The sequence below is a fragment of the Xenopus tropicalis genome, chromosome 9 (genome assembly GCF_000004195.4).
Source record: "Xenopus tropicalis strain Nigerian chromosome 9, UCB_Xtro_10.0, whole genome shotgun sequence".
NCBI lineage: Eukaryota > Metazoa > Chordata > Amphibia > Anura > Pipidae > Xenopus > Xenopus tropicalis.
Genome location: NC_030685.2, coordinates 3898470 through 3918465, shown reverse-complemented (window position 1 = coordinate 3918465; position 19996 = coordinate 3898470). Strand labels below are relative to the sequence as shown.

General features: G+C 45.6%; 2 protein-coding genes and 1 pseudogene across 3 annotated transcripts in view; all 3 read left to right on the top strand.

The window, feature by feature from the left end:
• Positions 1–19996, top strand: part of h2ac14 (H2A clustered histone 14) — a 1193713-nt gene that overhangs the window by 333848 nt on the left and 839869 nt on the right.
• Positions 1–19996, top strand: part of znf577 (zinc finger protein 577) — a 28741-nt gene that overhangs the window by 6334 nt on the left and 2411 nt on the right. The window contains exon 3 of the mRNA XM_031892999.1: positions 7457–7586. Within this exon, the coding sequence (XP_031748859.1) occupies positions 7457–7586 (130 nt within the window). The remainder of the gene's footprint in view (positions 1–7456; positions 7587–19996) is intronic.
• On the top strand, positions 10359–12253 carry LOC101735181 (annotated as a pseudogene). Its single transcript, XR_004220412.1, has one exon. The product of XR_004220412.1 is annotated as an oocyte zinc finger protein XlCOF7.1-like (transcript).

Sequence of the window (19996 nt, the reverse complement as noted above, 5' to 3'; positions counted from 1 at the left end):
GATTCCCTTTTCTAATAATGGAACTGGTTCCAGGACTCCCATCTGCAAGAAATCCATGACAGCGTCTTCTATCGTTTGTTGTTTTAGGTTGTCTGACTTTCTTAAGTTTAAGGAAATTGGCTTCTTTTGGAATTTTAAGGAGTAGCCCAACCTTCTGATACTTAAGACCCAAGCATCTGAAGTTGTTTTTTCCCATTCTGGGAGAAATTGGGTTAGCCTTGCACCCACTTCTCCCTGACTTCTGGCATCAGCGCACCAGAGGTCACCCCTTTAGATTAGAGGAACGGAGCTTCCATTTGAAGCAGCGAAGGGGGTTCCTCACGGTGAGGGCAGTGAGGGGGTTGGGGAATGCCCTGCCGGGGGATGTTGGGTAGGGGGTTCCTCACGGTGAGGGCGTTGGGGAATGCCCTGCCGGGGGATGTTGGGTAGGGGGTTCCTCACGGTGAGGGCAGTGAGGGGGTTGGGGAATGCCCTTCCTAGTGATGGGATAATGGCAGATTCTGTTAATGCCTTTAAGAGGGGCCTGGGTGAGTTCTTGAACAAGCAGTTCAAGAACTAATATCTACAGTTAGTATTAGTGGTTGTATATATAGTTCATGTATGTGAGTGTATAGATTGGTAGGTGGGGGTTGGGTGTGCTGGGTTTACTTGGATGGGTTGAACTTGATGGACACTGGTCTTTTTTCAACCCTATGTAACTATGTAACTATCAGAACTCTGCTTTTTTTGAAGAAGAATCTTTCCTTTGATTTTGATGTTTGAAAGTCTAAGATCTGAAGGGTCTTGACCTGAAGTTTCTGAAAGAGTATCTGTTTCCCTCTCTGAAGTTATTTCTTCTGTAAGCATTGGATTTAGGTGAAGTCCTCTTAAAGGATAGATGAAAGGAAGACTTATAATGAATTTTTTGTTATTAACTTATCCAAAGCAGAGCCAAAAAGTTTCCCAGGTTCAAAAGGCATGGAAATCGGACTGTACTTACTAGCTGAATCTGCTGCCCAAGCTTTAAGCCATAAGGCCCTTCTGCCAGCTGTAGACAAAGCCATAGTTCTGGCCCCCAACTTCAAAGTGTCCACTGCCACATCACATAAAAAGTCTGCTACCAACTTTATTGGATGAAGCCAGGGTCAGACTGGGGGGTGCAGGGTCCACCAGGGCTCCCGCCCCAGGGACCCTGCAGGTGCCCCAGCCAGCCGTGTCCCTTACCTCCCCCAAGGGCCCCCCTAACCCCCCCTGCAGGGCCCCTACCCGACGTCCTCCCCGAGTGCATATAAATTGAACGCGTCTGGGGAGGAACAGTCAGTTGGGGGAGCCCACTAAGGCCGGGGCCCACCGGGATTTTTCCCGGTGTCCTGGCGGCCCACTCCGACCCTGGATGAAGGACATCCCTTGAGGTTCCCGAATCGATATCCTCTTCTAATGCGTTTAGCCAATGTTTCGAGGATCTAGAAACTGAAGCAGCAGCCAAGGAAGGTTCACAGATTGAAGCCCCCGAAATATATGACCTGCGCAGGGAACATTCTGCTCTCGATCCGTCTGCTCCTTTATTGCCGCTTCCTCCACAGGAATTGTTGTCGTTTTACACAAGCTTGCTACAGGAATATCAACTTTAGGTGGATTTTTCCCACTCCTCAGTATATTTAGACACAAAGGGAAACATAAGCTTGAAGCGTTTGGATGACTCTTGGATGGTTCTTTACTGAATGAGGTAATGGAACATTTAATGCTTTTTTTCTGAACAAAAAAGGGGAAATCTTGGGAGCCTGAATTCGTCTGAACAGTTTCCTTTGGTGAAATGACTTTACAGACCTCTTTTATAAGCCTGAGCATTTTTAAAACAGGAAAAAAAAAATCTTCTTTTTGAGAAGTATGAGGTTCAGAAGTAGAGGAGGAACTGGATACAATTTCACTGGATGATTCTTCATCAGAAACGGAATCTTTATTTAAGGAGGCACGGTGCAATGAGGGAACAGGAGACGCACTGAACTTATCCACAGCTTTTAACATAAAAGACTTAAACCAGTTAAAAGAGACATATCCTATAAAAATTAAGAATGTACCAGGGAATTATACTCCTCTAGATATAGAAGGATTGTGCTTAAAGTTGTGTTTCTGACTGATTTATTGAGAAATTCCACCAAAACCCCACTAGCCCCGCCCATCTGTGCCACTTCCTGCTGGCTGAATTCTCTGGATGAGCTGGGGAGCCGGCGGCCCTCTGTACCCTGCACTGTAGGATAGGAACCAATCAGCAGCTAGGCTGACCTGATAGGGAACTGAAGCCTGTTTGTGCTTGTGTGAGTGCAGGGCTGTGATTGGCTCTCCCCCTCCTACTGTGCTTCTGGCAGGGACCGTTAGGACACGCCCACCCCTCATGTGAAACCCAGACAGGGACCTGAGAGGATCTATAGGGAGCTCCAATAAAGAGGCCATTGTTACAGATAGGGTTAATGTTTAGCCCAAAGGGAAACCAGCACCGGATATTATTCATAATTGCCTACAGGGTTAGGGGTTTCCCATTTATCCAATATGTCCCCTTTAATGAATTGATTTGTATCATTGCCATGAGATTCAGAGGATTGTAAGCATGAAGAGCATTTGTTGCCATCCCAAGTATCTGGTAGTAACTGATTACATCCAGAACTCATTAAGTGCCTTGACTTCCTTTTCCTCTTGCCAGACGTATCCATCTGCAAGAGAAGAAAATCAGTATAAAAATACAATTCCCCATACACAGAACTGATAGGGAAGGCTAGCTACAGGCACATACCTTAGCAACCAAATCACAGAGATTACAGCCTAGCAACGTACCAGCATATAGAGCTACAGAGGCAACCAGAATCCCCCTAGCAAGGATTTAAATACCTTAGAGCCGCAATTACCATTAGCCATCCTGCAGATAAAATAGCGATCAGCGTTGCCTTCCCTGACACGTGCGGGTACCGACTGTCGCATCCATGATGACATCATCAGCATCGCGCCGCTCTCTCTCCGTGCAGCACAGGAGTAGCGCTACAGAGGGAGGTACAGTAGCTGCGGCTCCCACACACTATCACTTTCTCCTGCAGAGCAGCACCCGCAGAAGTGCCAGGTACCTTCCTTAGCTTGGGGTGCACTCCTTCCCCCTGACTAACCCGCTCTCAGGCAGTCAGCCAAACGGCCCTCAGGCGCCTCAGAGTCTGGATCTTCAGCCTTCCAAGACCCCCAGGAACTCCTGGCTCACCTTGAGAGGACAAAATTCCACTGAGGGGCAAAGGGGGAGCTATGGGATATTTGTATTTTAATTTAATTGGCTGTTCTATTTCTCCTGTCCTACCAGAGTGGACCAGACAATTAACCCTTCATTCATTTGGTGCTGCCTGTAGGACGTAAAGAAAAGTTGTTTCACATTCTATTTCCAAGGTTATATAAAGTTATCCATGTGGCAAAGTGTGTGCTAATTATTTTACCTAGTGGAAACCTCCTCTAGGTGGCAGCACTGCGCTAAAATCTCAGTTCCCAGTATCTTTGACATTTGCAAAGAGAACTAAATTTCCTGTTTAACCAAGTATACAGCCCAAATAAGTGAGTGTGCCAAGAAAGGGTTACACAAGCTTTTGAGAAAAAAATGAAAAAAAAATTCATTAACATATCCCAGATAATATTTTTATGCATTACTTAGACAGATATTATACTTACATAGTTACGTTGGGCTGAAAAAGACCAAAGACCATCAAGATAAACCCTTCCAAGCAAACCCAGCACCCACACAGCCCCATACTGTCACGGTCTCCCTGAGGGGGGCGCTATGGGGCACCAGGAAGTTGGGAGCCTACAGACTGGATAACCAGAAATGGCAGAACCACTGATATCACTGTGTGAGGGTTTAATGAAGGCAAATAACAGGAATAGGGGCAGAATCAAATATAAACAGAATATACAGGCCAGAATTAGTAGAAACCAGCAGGCAGATAATGAGGAGGGCGGAGCAAGGGGAGGAGCCAGTGTAATACAAGAAGAGAGTGACAGGGGAATCGGTCAGGGCCGGCCCTAAGCGCCTCCAGTGGCTCAGGGGGCAAATGCCCAGTCAGAAACACACAAACCTGCGAAAATCCTGACTTTATCGAAATGTTCCTGTGATATTTTAAAAAGTTGAGTGTAACACTAGTTTGGCTAGGATATGGTTAAATCCCAGGCTAGTATGGTTTAGAGCATGGGCTACATGCGACTCTCTTAAACAGGATGGGCCTTCGCTATGTGGAAGAGACCATGCGGAGCAAAAAGGTGTAGTTGAACTACAACTCACTGTAGCTGTGTAGTGCAAATGATTAAAGATGGATGCCAGAAAGGTTCGTTGCAGTTTAACTATAACTCAATTCATGGTCAGAGACAAATAATGATGCAGGGTTATACTCACAAATGCAGTAAAGATGTTAAATGATAGCAGTACTCTGAGGAACAAGAGAGGATGCCGCCGGTTTATCCCACCTCCTTTAGAGTCTGGGCAGGGTAAATACACCGGGGCAGCTTGGCCCCCCTATGGGGCAGTCAGGATACCTCAGCCCTCAGGTTGATACCCCCTAGCTTGAGAGTCCTTCGTGTGAGTAGGGATCAGGGTTTATTCTAACCTGTCTCCTATCTCTACTGCCGGATGGAAGAAATACTTCCTGCTACTTTCCTTGGTGGGGCTGGAAAACTGCCCTTGCTTCCTTCCCTCTCTACCTCACTCTCCTAGAGAGTAACTATCTAACTGATCCTCATTCACGGGGCCCTGTCCCCGACTTCACCAGAGTGGTTGGTAATACTCTGGGTAAATGGCTTTACTGGGGCCTAGTTCTGCCCCCAGGCTCAGTGGAGCTTCACCCAAGAAGCAGAGGCAGCCAAAGAGGAAGCCACACCTCCTTCCTAGACACTATATCAGTCTGCAGGGGCGTGTACAACCTGACTAACCAATAAGGTATAAGCATAGTGTAAACTAGATACATGGGACTCTGCCCAGTAACAGTAATAGAAATAACTAATAGGAGATTGAAGCCATAGGGGTGCTAAATCCTATAGGTCCCTACATGAGTTTTCAGACAAAACCCAACGAAATCTCGAAATTTTCAAGACAAAAGAAAGAACTTCAAGGAAAGAGAAAGGATGTTTGCCATTGGCTTCTACATGAACCCAGCGAGTTTAATCTGGCAAAGTGTTGAATTCTGAATTTTGATTAAGATGCATTGCAGAGATTTTTCTGTGACTTTTTTCAAAAAAAATCTGAATTGAGTTTAAAATAAAAAAAAAGAAAGTTAATAAATGAGCCCCCAAAAGTGAATCCTGATCCCCGGTTGGGTGACAGACATCAGGGCTGCCCCATATAAAGCAGGACTGTAGGGAGGTATGAAATGGATTCAGAATATTGCATTAACCCCAGGCATGATATACATATGGGCATGTTAGACTACAACTCCCAGCAGCCCCAAGGCACCCTGAGAGTTCTAGTTTAGGGAGGAAGTGCAGCAGCGAATGGCAGCCCCCACATCACATGACACAGTAGTACAATCACACAGCAGGTGCAGCAGGAAGAAGGGGGCAGTGCAGGGAGTTTGGGATGGAGAGGCTGGAACAGCAGCAAAGAGGGGGAAATAGGGAGCTTCATTCTACACTAGTCAGTCCCATTGCATGCTGGGTATTGTAGTTTTACAGTAACCTTGGCAGTAGGCAAACTGTTACAACTACATTACCCAGCATGCATAGGGAGAGGCAGGCCAGGTACACTAGGTGGGAAAAGGGAACATTGGTGAGTTTCCAAACTACAAACCTGCAGAGCCCCCCCCCCCCCCCCCCCAAACTGTTATGTGCAGAGATCCCAATAAACAAGAAGGTTATTGGCTCAATTGTTCCATTGAAGGGCTGTCTGTTACAGATTTTTATGTGTTGCTAAGCATCGGGCTCCAGGGCAACAGAGTTAACAGACTGCACCACTTAAAGTATTAGCACACAAGACTGGGAAATATACAGACTGCACCACTTTATGTTTTGGGGAATATTCTTTAATGGCTCCAAGAACTAGCCTGAATCCATACCTTGGTGCATTTGTACTGAAAACCTGCCTGAGCTGTAGCCTGTTAGCCCAGTGTGGCAGAAACACCATCAGCCTGGCAACCCTGAAGGGGTTAATATCATGAAAAGCTCAGTTATTCCTACACTTACACAACTATCTGTGAGTTTTCCCTCTGTCCCTAACTCTGCAGTCTGTGAGTTTTCCCTCTGTCCCTAACTCTGCAGTCTGTGAGTTTTCCCTCTGTCCCTAACTCTGCAGTCTGTGAGTTTTCCCTCTGTCCCTAACTCTGCAGTCTGTGAGTTTTCCCTCTGTCCCTAACTCTGCAGTCTGTGAGTTTTCCCTCTGTCCCTAACTCTGCAGTCTGTGAGTTTTCCCTCTGTCCCTAACTCATTCTCCCGCCCTTGTGCTCACTGATCCAATCATTCTCCTCTGCTGCTCTCTGTCCCGCCCACATTCCCCTCCCAGCCAATGAGTGAGTGTCCCAGCTCCTCAGTTCCCTCCCTCACAGCTACAGGCAGCAGAGCAGTGTGGGAAAGAGGTGAGTAAGGGAGCGGGGCTGCACTAATGGTGGCACTAAAGGAGCAGTGTTACCTTGTTGTTCCCAACACATGAGCTGATTCCCAGGGACACTTTGCTACTGAGTCAGTGCAGTTTCTGTGGCAGCTCCAAGCCAACCCACCCACCATAAGTGAATTCCTCTCCCATTTGGTACCAAGGCCCCCCTGCAGCCTGAGGGGAAGCACTGAGGGGCCCATTCTTGGCAGGAAAGGGAAAGTGTTGATTGGCAGACATTGCATCATTAGAGGGAAGTTTAACAGGGGATTGTGGGATTGGTAGTTCAGCCCATGGCTAGACTAGTTATTCTATTCCCTGCTTGGAATTGTTTTGGGGGATATTGCTGGGAATAATCCCCTATAGAAATGTGTAAGTGCTTAATTCAACTTCCAGGCCCCTCCCTCCCACAAGGAGCCAATGGGAATGTGGGAGGAAGCGAGTGACCCAGTGATGGGGAAGAAGGATAAAAATGAGGAGCGGAAGGAGAGAATCCTGAATCTCACACTGGAGATTATCTATCTGCTGACTGGAGAGGTGAGGGGGGCACTGTGAGTGGCACAGTGAGAAGAGACTGTCTGTCTGTACAAAGGGGGTCTCTCTGCTGCGTTACACACTCATCATTCTCTCTCCCTCTCAATACATAGGGCTACGTCATCCCTAAGAAGAAGAGCCCAACTGTGGGTTTGGGGGCCCTGCATGCCCCTGGCTCCGTCATACAGAAGGAAAATGACAAGAAGATCCTGGAACTCATCTCCAACATCATCCAGCTGCTGACTGGAGAGGTGGGTGCGGCCCCCCAATCCCCCCTTATTGTTTAGTAACAGTGTATGATAATCCCTTTCTCTGGCTGGGGGATGACTGTAACATTGTGTGTGCCAGGTTGCCATAAGGTGTGAGGATGTTTCCATCTATTTTTCCTTGGAGGAGTGGGAGTATATAAAAGGAAACAAGGCCCTTTACAGGGAAGGGATAAAGGAGGAGGAGGAGCCCCAGCAGCTCCGCCCACTGGGTGAGTAATGGTTTCTATCATATACAGAGCATAGAATGCAGGATATCAGGCCGTTTAAGAGGCACAGGGAAAGTCAGTAGTAACATATATTTAGTCATGTCTCTTCTGTGCACGACTTAAATAAACAACTAGCAGGGAGGTACATTTATTTAGCACAAAGGGTTAAACTTGGTGCAACTGCTGGGGGGAGGAGCTATAGAGGGGCCTGTAGGACACTGACTGATAAGCAGCTGCAATAGATGTTTATGGAAGGGGACTTTAGGGTCCCAGTGATGTTGGGGGGGGGGGACCAATAATCAGTCATTCCCTTGCTAAAAAGTTCAAATAGATCCTGATACAAACAGTTGCCGTTACTCTATAATAATCAGTTCATATAAATAGTTCCATTAATTAATGTGCTAATAAGTCAGTTTAAATCAGGGCTGTGGAGTCGGAGTCGAGGAGTCGGAGTCGGAGGCAATTTTGGGTACCTGGAGTCGGAGTCGGCAAAAAATGAACCGACTCCTACTAAATTTAAATGGGAATAAAAAAAAATTAATAAAGCAAGTTTAAATGTCTCAATTCACAAACAGTCATAATTAATGACTTCTCTGCTATAAGAATAAAGCCCAAGGCCCCCAGTGCATAAACGAACACGTTGAGTGACCATGAAGCTTTTCATTGGCTGTATGCTTCACTCAATGGGACGTAACGCACAGTTACGGTGCGGCAGCTCCACTGCGTCGGGTTCCTCTGTTACAGGGAACACAATGCCCACTGGGAACCCAGCCTAACTCCCACTGGGAACCCAGCCTAACTCCCACTGGGAACCCAGCCTAACTCCCACTGGGAACCCAGCCTAACTCCCACTGGGAACCCAGCCTAACTCCCACTGGGAACCCAGCCTAACTCCCACTGGGAACCCAGCCTAACTCTCACTGGGAACCCAGCCTAACTCCCACTGGGAACCCAGCCTAACTCCCACTGGGAACCCAGCCTAACTCCCACTGGGAACCCAGCCTAACTCTCACTGGGAACCCAGCCTAACTCCCACTGGGAACCCAGCCTAACTCTCACTGGGAACCCAGCCTAACTCCCACTGGGAACCCAGCCTAACTCCCACTGGGAACCCAGCCTAACTCCCACTGGGAACCCAGCCTAACTCCCACTGGGAACCCAGCCTAACTCCCACTGGGAACCCAGCCTAACTCCCACTGGGAACCCAGCCTAACTCCCACTGGGAACCCAGCCTAACTCCCACTGGGAACCCAGCCTAACTCCCACTGGGAACCCAGCCTAACTCCCACTGGGAACCCAGCCTAACTCCCACTGGGAACCCAGCCTAACTCCCACTGGGAACCCAGCCTAACTCCCACTGGGAACCCAGCCTAACTCTCACTGATAACTAGAAATACCTGTATACGTGAAGGGAATGGATAGTCCATAGTTTAAGACTGAAGCAAAAAAACATTTGAAAAACTGCTGTAATTCAGCTGTAATGTTAGCTTAAACTTTAAACATGACTAGGGGATTCTAGGGAAATCATTAGGAGTAGGAGTATAGATAAAATTGTCTAATTGCCCCTTCCCACCTGCCCCTTCCTGGATGTATAAAATACATTAGCACAGTGCTGTCCAACTTTCTCGCGCATGCATGGTTGAGGGCCGCTAATGGAAGCCAGTTTTGACCACCCCCCCTTTTAAACCACACCCACTTCAAACCACACTCATTTTATCACAATGGTGGTAGTGCAGTAAAAACCCAAAGGCTTGGTCCTCACTGCGGGGATATCAACCGTCATTTATATGTGAAAAAATTATATTATGTCGTATTAAGACACACCCTAAAATCCATATGACTCCTCCTCCCCTGTGGATAGCACAGCAACCCCCAGCATATAATTACACACCTAAGGGACCATTTGATGGCTATTTCCAACTGCTAAAAAACTCCCAGAACAAACCCCTGCCAGGTTCACCTCCCACAGGCAGCATAGGGCAGGCAAGGTATGGCACACACAGGCAGCATTCTGCCTGCCCTATGCTACCTGAGTGTGCCATACTCTGCCCTATGCTGCCAGTGTGTGCCATACTCTGCCCTACCCTGCCTGTGTGTGCCATACTCTCCCTGCCATATGCTGCCTGTGTGTGCCATACTCTGCCCTACCCTGCCTGTGTGTGCCATACTCTGCCTGCCATATGCTGCCTGTGTGTGCCATACTCTGCCTGTCATATGCTGCCTGTGTGTGCCATACTCTCCCTGCCATATCCTGCCTGTGAGTGCCATACTCTGCCTGCCCTTCCTGTGTGTGCCATACTCTGCCTGCCATATGCTGCCTGTGTGTGCTATACTCTGCCCTACCCTGCCTGTGTGTGCCATACTCTCCCTGCCATATGCTGCCTGTGTGTGCCATACTCTGCCTGCCCTGCCTGTGTGTGCCATACTCTGCCTGCCCTGCCTGTGTGCGCCATACTCTGCCTGCCCTATGCTGCCTGTGTGTTCAATACCCTCCCTACCCTATGCTGCCTATGTGCCATACTTTGCCTTCCCTATGCTGCCTATACACAAGCAGCATAGGCCAGGCAGTACTTACAATGTCTGAGGTGTGAACAGACGAACAATGTGGGTGATTACAACCTGAGCAGGGGGTGAACAATGCATAGATTAAAAGGTGTGAACAGTACAGGGGACTAGATGTTTGAACAGTACAGAGGGATTACAGCCTGAATCTGAGGTGAGAACCATGCAGGGGGCAGTTAATCTCAGTACTGATACCATTTAAAGTGGGCCGCCAATTGGACAGCACTGCATTAGCATATTAAAAACAGAGGAGTCGGAGAATTTATCTACCAACTCCACAGCCCTGGTTTAAATGACTTTAATGACTTGAACCTTCCTTATTTTATTTTTCATAATGACAAAATCCAAGTTATTTCCCTCAGATATATCTCTGATCTCTATCCTTCCCTTTAGCAGCCTGTGAGTATAAAGATGGGAGCGATGTTACAGCACATACGGAAGCAACTTTATGTTGTAATAATGATGGGAATCTCACAAACCCTGATGTTTCTTCAGCGGAACAGCCCCCACCGGCCGATGGGATTAAAGAGGAGGCGGTTTCATGTGGAGAGAGAAACCAATCAGATTACAGCATTAATCCCCTTACAGAACAGATACAGGGAACAGACACACCTACTCCTATCATGGGGTGCAGGCTGAATAACAGCTCGGCAGTTAATTATGCATCAAATGATGTAAAGGAGGAGTTAATTTCTTCATGGGAAGGGGGAAACCAATCAGATTGCAGCATTAATCCCCTTACAGACCAGATACAGGGAACAAATACTCCTATCATGGGGAGCAGCCAGAATACTTTACAAATGATGGATAATAATCATGATGAAAATTCCCACATAACAGAAAATACATTACGTAGGAAATACAGCTGCAATGAGTGTCAGATACATTTTAGTAATAAGAGCGACTTTCATAAACACCAGAGAACCCACAAAAGAAAGAAACTTTTTCCTTGTTCTGATTGTGGGAAATGTTTTTCAAACCAATATAGCCTTATTACTCATCAAAGGACTCACACAGGGGAGAAACCATTTTCATGTTCTGATTGTGGGAAAGGTTTTTCAAAACGATATAGCCTTATTACTCATCAAAGGACTCACACAGGGGAGAAACCATTTTCATGTTCTGAATGTGGGAAAGGTTTCACAAACCAATCATACCTTAAAGCTCATCATATAACCCACATGGGGGTGAAACCATTTTCATGTTCTGAATGTGGAAAATGTTTCACAAACCAATCATACCTTAAAGTTCATCACAGAACCCACACAGGGGAGAAACCATTTTCATGTTCTGATTGTGGGAAAAGTTTTTCAAAACGATATAACCTTATTACTCATCAAAGCACTCACACAGGGGAGAAACCATTTTCATGTTCTGAATGTGGAAAATGTTTCACAAACCAATCATACCTTAAAGCTCATCATAAAACCCACATGGGGGTGAAACCATTTTCTTGTTCTGAATGTGGGAAATGTTTTTTAAAGCAATTCCGCCTTAAACTTCATTATAGAACCCACACAGGGGAGAAACCATTTTCATGTTCTGAATGTGGGAAATGTTTTTCAAAGCAATCCTATCTTACAATTCATTATAGAACCCACACAGGGGAGAAACCATTTTCTTGTTCTGAATGTGGGAAATGTTTTTCACAGCAATCCCATCTTAAATTTCATTATAAAACCCACACAGGGGCGAAACCATTTTCTTGTTCTGAATGTGGGAAATGTTTTTCAAAGCAATCCCATCTTAAAATTCATTATAGAGCTCACACAGGGGAGAAACCATTTTCTTGTTCTTAATGTGGGAAATGTTTTTTTAAGAAAATCTCATCTAAATCTTCATCAAAGGACTCACAAAGTGGAGAAACCATGTTCCTAGTGTAAATGAGTTAAATGATTTGCATTGAACAGTTGTCTAAAAATACTTTAACAACGAGGAAAACCGTAAACTCGTTATACAAAGGGAGCATCAGGCAAACATTTTCTTTCAAGCAGATTCCATCTTAATATATGTTTCAGTATTTACAGAGAGGAACACATTTGTGCCCCATAAAATATTTCCTTAAGAGAATCCTAAAGACTCCTGATGGGCACTGGGCAATTCTGAGACTGGGGGGCACCAAAGCAGAATGCACCATAAGTACCTTCCCCCGGCACTGGCTCTGCATTGGGAACTGAGGAGCCCTCTGGGATATATCTCCCCCTCCCCCCAACAGATAATATTCTGGGTTTTATTGAACAAGAAGGGACATATTCCAAGGGGTACAAGCCCCCCAGGGTATCACTTGGGCAGATGCTGTTCCCTAATGCTCACACAGTAGGTAACATAATGGGGATATACCCAGCTGGGAATGACTTGCCGGGTACATAGGCTCTTACTGGGTAAATATAAAGCCTATAACATCATCTTGTCATTATTAACCCAATGTCATTTCCAATGGGGCATTTGTTGAGATGAAAGGAAAGGGGGTTACACCATTATCCTATAAAGGGTCTCTTTACATTAAATCAGTTTTGTGAAAAGCATTTGTGTCAGTCCGATTTATTGGTGCAATTTAAATTTGTTTTCGCGGTTGTTAATAAGACAATGAATATATATTTGTTATAATTACCAGTAGTAGAACATTGTACCACGGGAGCCATAGAGCAGAAAGGGAAAATGTGGCCCCGTGATACTGTGGGGGGGATGTAACGGAGCCCTTTGATCATAGAGACGTTGATGTTGCTGTAAGAGAAAACGTTTATTGATAACACATATATGGAGAAGTGCGCATAGACAGTCACTTCTAACCTGTTCCTGGAGAGAGTGGGGCTTTTATAGGGTTTCCTGATGGGACAAAAAGGAGCCCCTACTAATGAGAGGGGAGGGGCTTGGCCAAGGAGCCTTACAGCCTACAGCTAAAAACCATGAAAATATATTTGTTATTATTGTCTGGGCAGGATTTCCCTTTGGAATAATAGGGAGTCACTACCTCTTACAGGATCAGTGGTGGAACTTGTGCCCAAAGAAGTGGAGTTTGCAGCCACAGTAACGTCACACACCAAATGGACTATATATGCAATATATGATTACACAAATACGGGGATTATGGAAAATCATCACATACAGTCACATATGCAGGAATATGTGTGGGGACTGTGCATACATACCTGCAAGTGTAGGATATTAATATCATTTAATTGTATGAATGTACATAGAGCACAAGATATCTGTATAGATTTACACAGTGAGTCAGATGGTAATTAAGTGGATAAGTTGGGAATGCTGTGAGGTGCCTCTGTGGGGGTTCCCTTGGGGTTTATTAGGGCTCTGGCACACGGGGAGATTAGTTGCCATGCAGTGAATCTCCCTTGTTGCAGGAGACTAATCTCCCCAAAATGCCTTCCCACCAGCAAGAATGTAATGGGGCAAATGCTTAATGATAATCCAGGGTTGGAACATGGGGGTTTCGTTCATAGGGGGGTGTTGTTGGAAGCTTTAGAGGAGGCTGTCAGGGAAGGAATATTATCAGTCACCCCTGGCCCTACTGACTAAATGTGTCTATTTAACTTAGTTTTTTTCATCTCACACTTAAGCAGGGAATGAACTTGAGCTTTTCAACCTTTTTTAATGACAGTAGAACATTGATGGATGAGCCCTAAAGGTTCCAAGTGGAAGGAATCTGCATGACACAGAGGGAGAGGCGTTGGGTGGTGACACCACAGACGTTTATTGACAGGATGCAGTAGTGCAATGGGCTGGAGACTGTTTGATGTCAAAATATATTTTTCCGGCTTCTTCTATAGCTAATGTTCTCCCACACATATAATAGGTCAGTGGGATTAAACAAATGTATGAGCTGTTGTGATGTTTAGTGTCTAAATCAGTGCAGGAGTCTTAAGTGGGAAGGTGGAAATGCAATGAAAAGAACCCATTAACATACAAACAGGGCATCATTTACAGAGTTTCAGGACTTTTCATTAAGTAACATTTACCTTATTATTATTATTATTCAGTGTTTTGCTTTATTCAGTATCTTTCTGTATACATGTTTTTGCTTTTCAATGTAAAGAAAATCCAGAGAGTGTCCCCGAGAGAGTGCAAATCTATTGGTGCTGATGTGCATATCTGTCTAGGGAAGCTGAACAAGGGCTCATATTTAGCATATAGTCTATAGGGGGGGTTGGGCGCTAAATGTACAGACACGGGGGGTTTATAAAGAACACATATACTCAGAATATTGATGCTTTGGCTGCATATTTGCAGGGATATATACACCCATTAATATCCTGACTAGATCAGTCTCGGCTGAGGTCGGCTATACGGGTGGACACCATATTTTTCTACCTTCTGTGCAATTGCCTGATATCTCCTTTGTGTGAGTATTGCTATAAACCCTGCACATTGATTGTCTCTGACAATAAAACGGTTCTATTGTTCAGCTGCAAGAACCTTCTGGCGCCCATTTGTTATGCTGCACTGCACACAGTCACAGTGGGGGGTAGTTGCACTACACCGTAGCTCCGTTTGGTCCCTTCCACTTTGTGACGGCCCATCCTGAAGGATTGAGTCGTGTGTACCCCTTGCTCTAAACCTACACTAGCCGTGCTGTTGGCTTGGTTACAGCTAATAAGGGGTTACAGAGGTATGAAATGGATTCAGAATATTGCATTAACCCCAGGCATGATATACATATGGGCATGTTAGACTACAACTCCCAGCAGCCCCAAGGCACCCTGAGAGTTCTAGTTTAGGGAGGAAGTGCAGCAGCGAATGGCAGCCCCCACATCACATGACACAGTAGTACAATCACACAGCAGGTGCAGCAGGAAGAAGGGGGCAGTGCAGGGAGTTTGGGATGGAGAGGCTGGAACAGCAGCAAAGAGGGGGAAATAGGGAGCTTCATTCTACACTAGTCAGTCCCATTGCATGCTGGGTATTGTAGTTTTACAGTAACCTTGGCAGCAGGCAAACTGTTAAACTACATTACCCAGCATGCATAGGGAGAGGCAGGCCAGGTACACTAGGTGGGAAAAGGGAACATTGGTGAGTTTCCAAACTACAAACCTGCAGAGCCCCCCCCCCCCCCCCCAAACTGTTATGTGCAGAGATCCCAATAAACAAGAAGGTTATTGGCACAATTACTGGATTGGAGTGCTGTTTACAGGTTTCCATGTGTTGCTAAGCATCGGGCTCCAGGGCAACAGAGTTTACAGACTGCACCACTTTACATTTTGAAGATTGGGAAATATTCTTTAATGGCTCCAAGAACTAGCCTGAATATATCATGAGAAGCTCAGTTATTCTTACACTTACAAAACTATCTGTGACTTTTCCTCTCTGTCCCTAACTCTGCAGTCTGTGAGTTTTCCCTCTGTCCCTAACTCTGCAGTCTGTGAGTTTTCCCTCTGTCCCTAACTCTGTGTCCCGCCCTTGTGCTCACTGATCCAATCATTCTTCCCCGCCGCTCTCTGTCCCGCCCACATTCCCCTCCCAGCCAATGAGTGAGTGTCCCAGCTCCTCAGTTCCCTCCCTCACAGCTACAGGCAGCAGAGCAGTGTGGGAAAGAGGTGAGTAAGGGAGCGGGGCTGCACTAATGGTGGCACTAAAGGAGCAGTGTTACCTTGTTGTTCCCAACACATGAGCTGATTCCCAGGGACACTTTGCTACTGAGTCAGTGCAGTTTCTGTGGCAGCTCCAAGCCCAACCCACCCACCATAAGTGAATTCCTCTCCCATTTGGTACCAAGGCCCCCCTGCAGCCTGAGGGGAAGCACTGAGGGGCCCATTCTTGGCAGGAAAGGGAAAGTGTTGATTGGCAGACATTGCATCATTAGAGGGAAGTTTAACAGGGGATTGTGGGATTGGTAGTTCAGCCCATGGCTAGACTAGTTATTCTATTCCCTGCTTGGAATTGTTTTGGGGGATATTGCTGGGAATAATCCCCTATAGAAATGTGTAAGTGCTTAATTCCACTTCCAGGCCCCTCCCTCCCACAAGGAGCCAATGGGAATGTGGGAGGAAGCGAGTGACCCAGTGATGGGGAAGAAGGATAAAAATGAGGAGCGGAAGGAGAGAATCCTGAATCTCACACTGGAGATTATCTATCTGCTGACTGGAGAGGTGAGGGGGGCACTGTGAGTGGCACAGTGAGAAGAGACTGTCTGTCTGTACAAAGGGGGTCTCTCTGCTGCGTTACACACTCATCATTCTCTCTCCCTCTCAATACATAGGGCTAACGTCATCCCTAAGAAGAAGAGCCCAACTGTGGGTTTGGGGGCCCTGCATGCCCCTGGCTCCGTCATACAGAAGGAAAATGACAAGAAGATCCTGGAACTCATCTCCAACATCATCCAGCTGCTGACTGGAGAGGTGGGTGCGGCCCCCCAATCCCCCCTTATTGTTTAGTAACAGTGTATGATAATCCCTTTCTCTGGCTGGGGGATGACTGTAACATTGTGTGTGCCAGGTTGCCATAAGGTGTGAGGATGTTTCCATCTATTTTTCCTTGGAGGAGTGGGAGTATATAAAAGGAAACAAGGCCCTTTACAGGGAAGGGATAAAGGAGGAAGAGGAGGAGCCCCAGCAGCTCCGCCCACTGGGTGAGTAATGGTTTCTATCATATACAGAGCATAGAATGCAGGATATCAGGCCGTTTAAGAGGCACATGGAAAGTCAGTAGTAACATATATTTAGTCATGTCTCTTCTGTGCCCGACTTAAATAAACAACTAGCAGGGAGGTACATTTATTTAGCACAAAGGGTTAAACTTGGTGCAACTGCTGGGGGGAGGAGCTATAGAGGGGCCTGTAGGACACTGACTGATAAGCAGCTGCAATAGATGTTTATGGAAGGGGACTTTAGGGTCCCAGTGATGTTGGGGGGGGGGGGGGGGGGACCAATAATCAGTCATTCCCTTGCTAAAAAGTTCAAATAGATCCTGATACAAACAGCTGCCGTACTCTATAATAATCAGTTCATATAAATAGTTCCATTAATTAATGTGCTAATAAGTCAGTCACTTCATTGGGGGGCAGTGGAGTTTGCCCTGAGTTTAACCCCTCCCCCCCCTACCTGCCCCTTATTGCTTGATTTGGCAGTTATGTAAATGTTACCATTAGTTTCTCTGTTATATTTCACAGTCGTTAGTCAAACCCTTTAATGACTGTAGCGCTTGTCCTGTAACTCTATTTGCTTATTGGCAGAATAATTAGGGACTCACTGAATCCAGGATTGGGTTTGGGATTCGGCCAGGATTGGCCTTTTCAGCAGGATTCGGATTCGGCCCAATCCATGCTCCTGGCGGAACCCAATCCCAGTCCTTAACCCTTTCACTGCCAGCTGTTTTGCTCAAAGCGGAACTTGTATTGCCAGACAGTTTTTGAACATTTTGCACTTTAGGAGCCTTTCCTCGGGGGGGAACTTTTAGTTTACCCAGGAAAACAATATATTTATATATTTTTTTCAGGACAACCTAAGCTTTGAAAATATGGTAGAATTTTTCTGTAATTCTAATTCTGTAACAAGATATAGGCTTCTAAATGTCTAAAAATGAAAAAAAAAATCAAATTTTCCATAATATAAACACACATACTAGAAACAAAAATTATTTTATGCACGAATATAAAACTGATTTGGAAAGTCCCATGTCTCCTGAACGTGCCAATACCAAATATATATAGTTTTATGGGGATTTCCCACGTGTATAGGCCACAGACTCCCGGCAGGACACTACCAAATCCCCAAAGCACTGCCGCAGAAAGCTGCATACTTAACATTTCAAGGCCAAAAATTCCACTAACAGAAGGTTTATCCCAGAAAATTGTACATTTTTGGAAAGAACAGATTCTGGGGAATCCAAAATAGGCCCAACTGTCTGTCTGCTCCAAACTACCAAGTCACAATGCTTTCCTAAAGTTACTGGGTTTTATCAAAATTTGTGAAATTTTTAAAAAATCGCTTTAAAGTTTCCAGTCTATAGAATCTTATCTCCTACAGGTCATAACGTAACCGGATAAACCCCACTAAATATGAACGCCAGGGGTCCCCTGAACAGTTTGATGCCCAATATGTATAGGTTTAGCTAAGTATGTGGCATGTAGGAGCCCCAATGGGAAATCAACACATTTACATCATTATATGTGGGATAAAGCTACAAAAAAGTACACTCACCCCAGAAAGCCATATATTTTTGGAAAATACACATCCCCCCGAATCTAAAATGGGTACCCGTGTCTTTCTACTCCAAAGTACCAAGCCACACAGCTTTCCTAAAGTTATTGGTTTTTATGAGATTTCAGAAAATCGGCTAAAAATGTTGCAATTTGCCGTGTTTATCTCCCACAATTTCTTGCGTACAAAGGCAAATCACCCCACATAGGGGCCTATGGGCTACTGAACAGTTTGATGCCCAATATGCATAGATATACCCAAGTCTGTGGTGTGTACTGACCCCAAAATGAAAATAGTGCATAAGGATTTCTCACCTGCAAACTCAGCTTTTGCACACAGAGCCCCCTGTCAGTGTATTATGTGCCGTAACCCCCCCTAACTATACAGAGCCCCCTGTCAGTGTATTATGTGCCGTAACCCCCCCTAACTATACAGAGCCCCCTGTCAGTGTATTATGTGCCGTAACCCCCCCTAACTATACAGAGCCCCCTGTCAGTGTATTATGTGCCGTAACCCCCCCTAACTATACAGAGCCCCCTGTCAGCGTATTATGTGCCGTAACCCCCCTAACTATACAGAGCCCCCTGTCAGCGTATTATGTGCCGTAAACCCCCCCTAACTATACAGAGCCCCCTGTCAGTGTATTATGTGCCGTAACCCCCCCTAACTATACAGAGCCCCCTGTCAGTGTATTATGTGCCGTAACCCCCCCTAACTATACAGAGCCCCCTGTCAGCGTATTATGTGCCGTAACCCCCCTAACTATACAGAGCCCCCTGTCAGTGTATTATGTGCTGTAACCCCCCTAACTATACAGAGCCCCCCAGAAAACCATGTAGTTTTGGAAAGTACACATTCTGATGAATTCAAAATAGGTAAACTTATTTTTGTACACCAAAGTTACACCTGGCAAAGCTATGCTAAATACAGATTAGGAACACTAACAGGGATAAAAATGCGATAAAACCACAAAAATTGTGCAAATCAGTGAAACAACAAAATAAGTCACATGACAGTGTAATTAGTGGCCAGAATATCTGATCCAACAGTCAGGCTGTCAAAATAAATAGTTTTTAGGTAAAAGAAACTAAAAACAAAGTGGTAAAATGAAAAAAACAACAACAAAAAAACCCCTAAGTGTTTGTGTGTACATGTGTAAAGGTTGTGTGACAGTGTGTAAGTGAGTGTATATAAGTATGAAAAAAAACCTGCTAAATTGTGTGCTGTAAGTGTGTATAAATGTATGCAACTGTGTGTAAGTGCATAAAACCCCAAAAAACAACACCTTACCTGTCCTGAAGCACTGATCGCTTGCCTCTGTCCTACAGGCTGCAGGATCTCAGTGGGCGGCGGCATTGGGGGGAAGCAGGAAGCACAGACGTGATCCCATGACAGCCCCCCTGGCTCGTTGCGCAGGGGGCTGTCATCACAAGAAACTCTCTGCAGCGGCGGCATGTGCTGCAGAGAGAATGCTTCATCTGCCGACGACGTATGGGACACGTCATTGGCAGTTAAGCCCTTTTTCTGCCACAATGTATCCCATACGTCATTGGCAGTAAAAAGGTTTAATCACGTGACTTTTTGTCACATAAACACGGAAGTTGAAAACGCCCCGTTCTCTTTCAATCTTTATTATATTATTTTGAATATGCAAATTAGGATTCGGTATTCGGCCAAATCATTCATAAAATAATTTTCTTA